General features: G+C 32.3%; 1 protein-coding gene across 1 annotated transcript; it reads left to right on the top strand.

Annotated features, from left to right (window-relative positions):
* Positions 1-1,485: 1,485 nt before the first annotated feature.
* On the top strand, positions 1,486-2,403 carry LOC101626173 (olfactory receptor 4P4-like). The gene has a single exon (XM_004683526.1). The coding sequence runs from the start codon at positions 1,486-1,488 to the stop codon at positions 2,401-2,403; it is 918 nt and encodes a 305-aa protein (XP_004683583.1).
* The last annotated feature ends 5,642 nt before the right edge of the window (positions 2,404-8,045 follow it).

Here is an 8,045-nt window from a genome sequence, read left to right as displayed (position 1 = left end):
CTGATGTATCTAGCATGACAATTTTGTACCTGTTTATTAATAACCTTAAGGAAGAATCATTGTAAAGAGAAAATGTCTATTTTGAGTCATATATATTATTAGGCATTTCTTATTACTTTTTGTATTCCTCACTAAATTCTGAGGTGTGCATGGAGGAAGAAAAGGAGATATAAAATATTATGCATTAGTTTAATATCGCAGTGGTCCATTTATTTCACACTCCCCAACATTGCTTACTGCTACATTGCCACTGTATAACCACTTGCTCAATGATTGTCTAAACTTATTATTTTACTGTGACCTCAGTTCTTACATACACCCTTTCCTTAATATCGCTGATGTTTTATAATAATAATTATCCCCCTTTCCCTCCTCTTAGAGCACTAATCATACATGATCTCATGATATATAAAACAAACAAGGGTCCTTTCTTAGATGAGGATTTAGTTTTATTGTCAAAGTGAAAGAAAATGACTTGTTGTGTTTTAGAATCAGATAACGCTAGAATAAAATTTTATACTAGATACTCTAAATGTCCTCCCACACATAAACACTCCAATAGAAAAACTGGTAGCCCTTCAACTTAAAAGGACTTTACTACTCATATGAAGGTGCAAATAATCTTTCATTGTTGTCTTCTACATGTGTTTGCATTAATGCTGAAGGAGAAAAAGGTTTTTTTGTCTTTTCAATCCATGTATGATTATTTTCACTCCTGAAAATTTGTTATTATTCTTTTTAGCTGAATTGTTATTATATGAAGTGATAGATTTAGAAAATTTGCAGTCTACTTACATAATAAGCATCATCAAACCAATTAATATATAAAGAATGTATTTTAAAATTAACCTTATTTCTATAATCTAAACAAATAATTTGTACCAACTGCAGTAAACAGAAAATAGGTCAGTGATCCCCACCTTATAAAACATTGCTTTTTTTTTGAGCTACTGTTAAAGCTCAACACTGACAGAAAATTACTTTTCTATGTTGCACACAGGATAGGAAGGCTTATATAATGCTAAAAACAAATAATAACAAATCAAAGTTCTTACTTTATTTAGCACCTCACAAAATAACTAAAAGTGTATATGTCCTATATGTGACAGTTCATGATGCCACAGCTATGTCTATGAAACGCAAGAATGAAAAAAAAATACAAAATTTTTATTTTTGAGTTAATTAAAAATAATTAATATAAAACATTAAATTGCTTTTACTATAAAATTATATCTAAATATACTGGTTTATTAATAGTATCAAATAGAATAATGAATATTTTGATTATAACTTAAATCTTCCACAAGCATGTAAATGCATCTAAGTGCAATAAATCAGTCATAATTAAAATAAAGACACCACTCGTGCCATTGGCTTTTTGTAAATTACATTATTGTGTTCATGCTGTCATTTTCACCAAACTTTATGATTTATGTCTTTCAGACAAAGAGTTCCTTAATTGTAATGTACACAAAACTCAAATACATGGAAAACCAGAGAAACATCTCAGAATTCATTCTACTAGGACTTTCTTATGACAAGAACACTAAAATATTTTGCTTTGTGTTCTTCTTACTTTGTTATGTTGCACTGTTAGCAGGAAATCTTCTGATCCTTATCTCCATTCGCTGCAGTCCTCTTTTTGACCAGCCAATGTACTATTTCCTCATCCACTTGTCGACCATGGACATCTGCTATACTTCATCTGTCACACCCAAGTTAATTGGTGACCTGCTGGTGGAGAGAAAGACCATTTCCTATGGTAACTGCATGTTGCAGGTCTTCACCTTGCACTTGTTTGGAGGTGTTGAAGTCTTCATTCTTACCGCCATGGCTTATGATCGCTATGTTGCCATCTGCAAACCTCTCCACTACATGATTATTATGAGCAGGACAAGATGTGACCTCCTGGTCTTAGGTGCTTGGGTGGGTGGCGCTATCCATGCCTTTCCTCTCTTTATCATGGCAGTCATTTTGCCCTTCTGTGGTCCTAATGAAATCGATCACTATTTTTGTGATGTTTTCCCTTTGTTAAAAGTTGCCTGCACTGACACCTACCTCACTGGTGTCATCGTCATTACCTTTTCAGGTATCATGTCCTTAATTACCTTTGTTATTTTATTTCTTTCTTATGGCATTATCTTATACACTCTAAGAAATCAATCTGCTGAGGGAAGACGCAAAGCCCTGTCAACCTGTTGGTCTCATATCACTGTGGTTCTCTTATTCTTTGCACCTATAATCTTCGTCTACCTGAGACCTCCTACTACATACCCTGAAGACAAAATATTTGCAATATTTTATACCATCGTTGCTCCAATGTTTAATCCTTTAATTTACACCCTGAGAAATGCAGAGATGAAAAACACCATGAGGAAACTTTGGTGTCAAAGTTTTTTTTGAAAGGAAACACATAAATAATTTGAAGGAACCTATTGATCAGTACCCTAATCAATTTAAAAGGTTAGATGTGAATGATAAAGCCAGAGAAATTCAATTTCCACTTACCATTTCCATATCTATTTGAATGGGATAAGTGAGAGCACTAAAATTTCAGGTAAAATCCTGTCATATTCTAAGGCTTGCATATAAAAATTCATTCAAAGTTAAGTTGATTTTGTGGAGTACTAGATTTATATATTATATCTATATAAAAACACGTATATATAATAAATATAAATATACATAACATATAGAATATAGAATATAAAATATATAGTATATATGCATATATCTACACATATATGCATATATATATAATTTCCTGTATGTAAAATTGAATTACCAGAGAAGAAATTACTAAAGAAAATAAGGTAGTTATATATTGATCAATGAATTGTAAAAGAAAATATTTTTTGAGAATTTGTTTAAAACTTTGACTTATAATTCAAACCACAATAACTCACATTCTATGTTACTAAGGAAGTTGAAATTTAAAATTACATTGATAAACTAAAATTCCTAATAGAATGTTAACATGTATGCATCTCTATTATCACCAGGAATCAGTTATTTAATAAAGACATATTTAGGGGAGAATCTTTTTGAAAGCAGGTCAATGCTCTGATCACTTTGGAGAAAATAATAACTAAGGATGACAAAGTGACATCTTGATTTCAGAATGCTGAATCTAAGTTACTACAACTCTACTTCTGGAGAAATATTTAACAACACTTATTAAAATTTAAGTGAATTCTTTTCTCTCCCTCTTTTTCCTCCACACCAAGGATGGAGAAATGATTCTTTAGTCATTCATCTTTCCTTTGTCTTCCATTCCCAAAACATAAATTCCAATGTGAGTCCCTAGCTTGAGTAAACACATGGTTTCCATTTCAGATCACAGGTTTTATTGAATTAAGTATTTTACGCATAAAGAATCTCGATAGCATCCATCTTTGAACTGGAAGTGTGCATGTTTGGTTTTCTTGACCTACCTCATAGCAGATTTCTGAGGTGATCTAATATAATTACAAACTACATGTGTCTCCTTCTTTAGCAAGCTGGAAGACCACAAATCATCCAAGTTTCCTGAACTTCACCTCTCACTAGACTTTATTAGACTTAGGACTAGAGGGTGAGACAAGTTAGACAAGTTTAGAAAGTAAACATCCAGGGAGATCAAGGAAATTGCCGTGGATAGTGGTTTAACAACATTTGGCCAGGGCATTCAAGAATGCCATTGGGGAAATAATTACTTCTAACCTTGCAAGACCCATTAATTTTGTTTGGTGCTTAAGTTTATATTCTGTTTTCTGAACAACACTTTGTCCGACACAGACATACAGTGGATGATTGCTAGGAATTACATTTTGAGATTGTTTCGTAGGCTTTTAAAAATACTTTCTATTTAAATTTTATTGTGAGCAGAGTTTTATTAGATATGGATTGAAAATGCTTCATATACTTTCCTGAGGAGTTAAGATGTACTTCTTGTATGATTGACCCTCTTTATAATTATTTGAAATCACCTTCCTTTGTAAGCTTATGAAAGTTTTATGACATGTTGAGATTTTCAAATATTTTCAGAGAATCAGTTTGAATGGGATGAATTACTGCTTTGCAATGCTATGGTTTTATTCTTGATGTAAGTAAGGAAGCAAATTGTTAGAGTATCTGAAGGTGAAGTGCATCCTGTTGGAAACTGAAACTGACCTGACAGTCACTCAATCTGATGGTAGTAAATGGACCATATCACCTTAGTATGGGCAGGGTCAACCAGACATGTGCTAGACTTATTACATTGTCTGTTGTCTAGTCTATAGAATATACTTTTAAAGTTAGGGAGTTTTCAGCCAGAATATAATTACTTGATTATTAAAAATGTGTTACATTATTTAGTTTTAATTGTTTATTATTTCTAAACAAACCTCCAGTAAGAACAATAGAGCAAAATAAAATATTGTTAGGTTTGTAGAGTTTATGCTCCTGGTTTTGTTATATGCACCTCTACATATTACCATCAAAAATAGTCCATTTTACTCTTGAACTTCTGTAGTAATGAAGATATTGCTGTATTTCAAAACATCTGCCATCCTAAAGTAAACTAGCTCCATCTGAGTCAAAGAAGGTAAGTGTATAGCAGGCTGTGTTCTCCATGCTACACTAAGGATATCTTGCAATATGTGAGCGCAACTTTGGTTTAAATAGAAGAGTTTCTACTTATATACAAGTAATACAACACAAATACATATAGAACATCAATACTACTAAGGATAGGTATTAGGTTTAGTTTTTTTTTTTTTTAATTTACTCAATACTACTAAGGATAGGTATTAGGTTTAGTTTTTTTTTTTTTGACTTATTTATTTGTGCATAATGAACTGGGATATAGGCCAGAGGTGCAGGGGAGGTGAGAGGATTCACCAGAGAGAGAGCGGAGAGCAGAACAGGCAGCTCAATGATGTACACTGCTGAGGGGAGCAGTGGGCGGGTCAGTAGAGGTCTGCCGCGCCATGTGAGTCACCTCCGGGGCAGGGTTGGAACTCATGTTGAAGAGGCTTTAGCTGCTTAATGCTGTGCTTTGACCTGCTGTGCCACAAGGGAGGGCCAGGTTTAGTTCTTTTGTACAAAAAAAAATAGACTTTGATAAGTGTTAATAATAGACACTGATTCCTTAAGGTAAATATTCTATCAACCAACTTACAGATTTCCACTATCAGAATGCTGAAAGTGAGATTTGTCTGATCAGTTACAAAATACATGTTACAAATATTGCTTCTTTGTTTTTCCATTAAACCAGGTTGTCTTATGTACATGACCACTTCTGTAGCTATTTTATTTTCAACGAGGAAAGATCATGAAAAGAAAATGACTGTTTTGAACCACCTATAATACTGGGTATTTTCTATTAACATCTGTATTCTTCATCAAATATCTGAATCATGTAATGATATCTTCATTGAATAGAGGATAAAAAATGATACATAAAAATTAAGATAACCAGTTATCTGATTGCCTCAATGGTCAGTCAGTACATTTCACAATCATCCACAGTTCTATCTACTTTGTTTTTTTGTGTTACACTGTCTAATCAATATAACTACTTGTTAGGTGATTATACAATATTATTTTATTACAGTCTCAACTTTTACATACTTCTTTTCTTTAATTTCACAATGGTGGTTTAAGATCTAGAAAATAAGCCAGGACCCTTACATGAAGTTTTTATTTTATTTTTTTGTCAAAAAGATGGAAAAGTACAGAAAAAGTGATAGAATCAGAAAATGTTAAATGCAATTTATATAGAAACTCCATAGTGTTTTCCACGAATAAATACCTCCAAAGACCAACTATCTGAAACCCCATTATTGTTCAGGTATTTTCAAATAAACATAATTGTTGTCCTGCAGACAACTTTCTGTTATTCCTCTAGCTTTCATGGTTTGCCAAACCAAACCAAAGAAGAATAAGGACTTCTGTCTTCTCACAACCACAATATATTACTTTTCAATCTTGAGAAATTTCTAAGATTCTTTTTATCTGAATCACTTATATTTAAAATGAGACATTTTGATGAAGGTTGCTACAATATAAGCAGCTCACAATACACTTATAAAATAATTATCAATAAATAATTATTTAATACACCAAATTATTTCATGCTGTTTTTCATATATAACAAATAATTATATAAATACACCAAAAATTAACATTTCTCAAATATTGACAAGGAATACCTATCAGTTGGAATAAGATGATAATTACTTCATATTATCACTTCATATTTTTTGAGCTGCTAGTAACTGCTGAATATTCTGTGACTGCTAGTTTTAGTATAAAGGATATTGGAAACTGACAGTAATACAAAATAAGAACATGTTAAGCATTTCTATTCTATTAATTTAGAGTTTCAAATCATACTTTAAAATGAGTACAAGTTCCTCAATATTTACCAAATTTTAAATGCCATATTTGTATGCTATTTCCACATAAATATCAACCCCTGTAAATAACACTGAGATGGAATTCATGGATACCTAGCTAGATGATTTTTGAATAATCTCTAATAAAGATTTTGTGTGTTATTTTTTAGTAAACATACGGGCATCCAAAAGTGACTGCTGCTTTAGATTCGGACTAAGGTAAGAGAGATGCCACTTTTTTCAAACCCATTGGGTCAGATAATTCTCAGCAGAGCTCTGTCTTCATTTTACCCTTTGTTAGGATAATATTTATTACAAAAGGTAAAAATTCATTAATTTTACAATTACTTATAACTACAGAGAATATCCCCTGAACTAACTGACTAAGAGAAGGTCCACAAGTTACTTATTATAGGATCACCAATTACTGACATTCATTCTTCAGCAGTATCACAGTAAATCCTGAAATGTATGGCAAGATTCATGATGTTTATACCATATAAACCTGAGATTTAACAATTTTATGTTTCCTTCACCAAAGACACATTACACTGACAAAAGTATATTTAAAAAATGCATTTAAGACTTGAAATATGTAATAATGAAATATGAATGTATTTGCTGATCACTTACCAAAATTATCAGTTTCTTGACAATATTTGGTGCCTTGTGATTTTTCAGTCATTCATTTTAATATTACAGTGATTGTTTATTAATTTAATATGACCCGTTGACCAGTATTATCACAACACAAATAATGCTATGCTCTAAGCAAATTAAAGTTCAGCAGCTTAGAGAATGGTTAAAACATTTATCAAGTATTTTGTTTTAAGATTTAATTTATTTATACATACAGAACTGGAGTATAAACCAGAGGAGCAAGGGCAGTGAGAAGATTCACCAGAGACAGAGTGGGGAGCAGAGTAGGCAGATTGATAAAGTACACTGCTGAGGGGAGCAGCAGGTGGGTCAGGAGAGGTCTGCCGTGCCATGTGGTCACCTCCAGAGCGGGGATTGAACTTGCACTGAAGCGGTAGCGGCCAGCTTGCAGTGCTGCGTTCTAACCCATTGTGCCACCGTGGAGGGCCCTTATCAAGTAATTTGTTGTAAAATTTTTAAAAGAAGAAAATATGCCAAAATTTAAGTTATTTAGACTAAATAATATAATTTTAGCAATAAACACTTTGCTAACAAATGTAATTTAAGTAGTTTAAATTATTAGTAATATTGAGTAAAATATACCAATTTTCTCATTATACCATTACAAAAATTTTCCAAAATAGATGTACATTAAATATAATGTAAAAGCATCTTAGCCCAATAACTCAAGCTTAATTCTTATTTACGTTAGTGTTTATATTATCAACTTTCCCCATTTTATTTTTATTATTTCAGATATGAAGCTCCTTTGTTTGTAAAACATAAAAAAAACAAAATGGAAAGCCGGAGAAACATCTCAGAATTCATTCTTCTAGGACTTTCTTATAACAAGAACATACAAATATTTTGTTTTGTGCTCTTCTTATTCTGCTATGTTGCCCTATTAGCAGGAAACTTTCTGATCCTAGTCTCTGTTCGCTGCAGTCCGCTTTTTGACCAACCAATGTACTATTTCCTCATCCACTTGTCGACCATGGACATCTGCTATACCTCCACTGTCACACCCAAGTTAATTGGTGACCT

This window comes from Condylura cristata, unplaced genomic scaffold (assembly GCF_000260355.1).
Source record: "Condylura cristata isolate star-nosed mole 26May11 unplaced genomic scaffold, ConCri1.0 scaffold00015, whole genome shotgun sequence".
Taxonomy (NCBI): domain Eukaryota; kingdom Metazoa; phylum Chordata; class Mammalia; order Eulipotyphla; family Talpidae; genus Condylura; species Condylura cristata.
Note: the sequence above shows the minus strand (reverse complement) of the source record. Positions and strands in the feature narration are given on the sequence as shown.

Excerpts from the sequence above, each read along its gene's own strand:
- LOC101626173 (XM_004683526.1), top strand. The coding sequence starts at position 1,486 with ATGGAAAACCAGAGAAACATCTCAGAATTCATTCTACTAGGACTTTCT.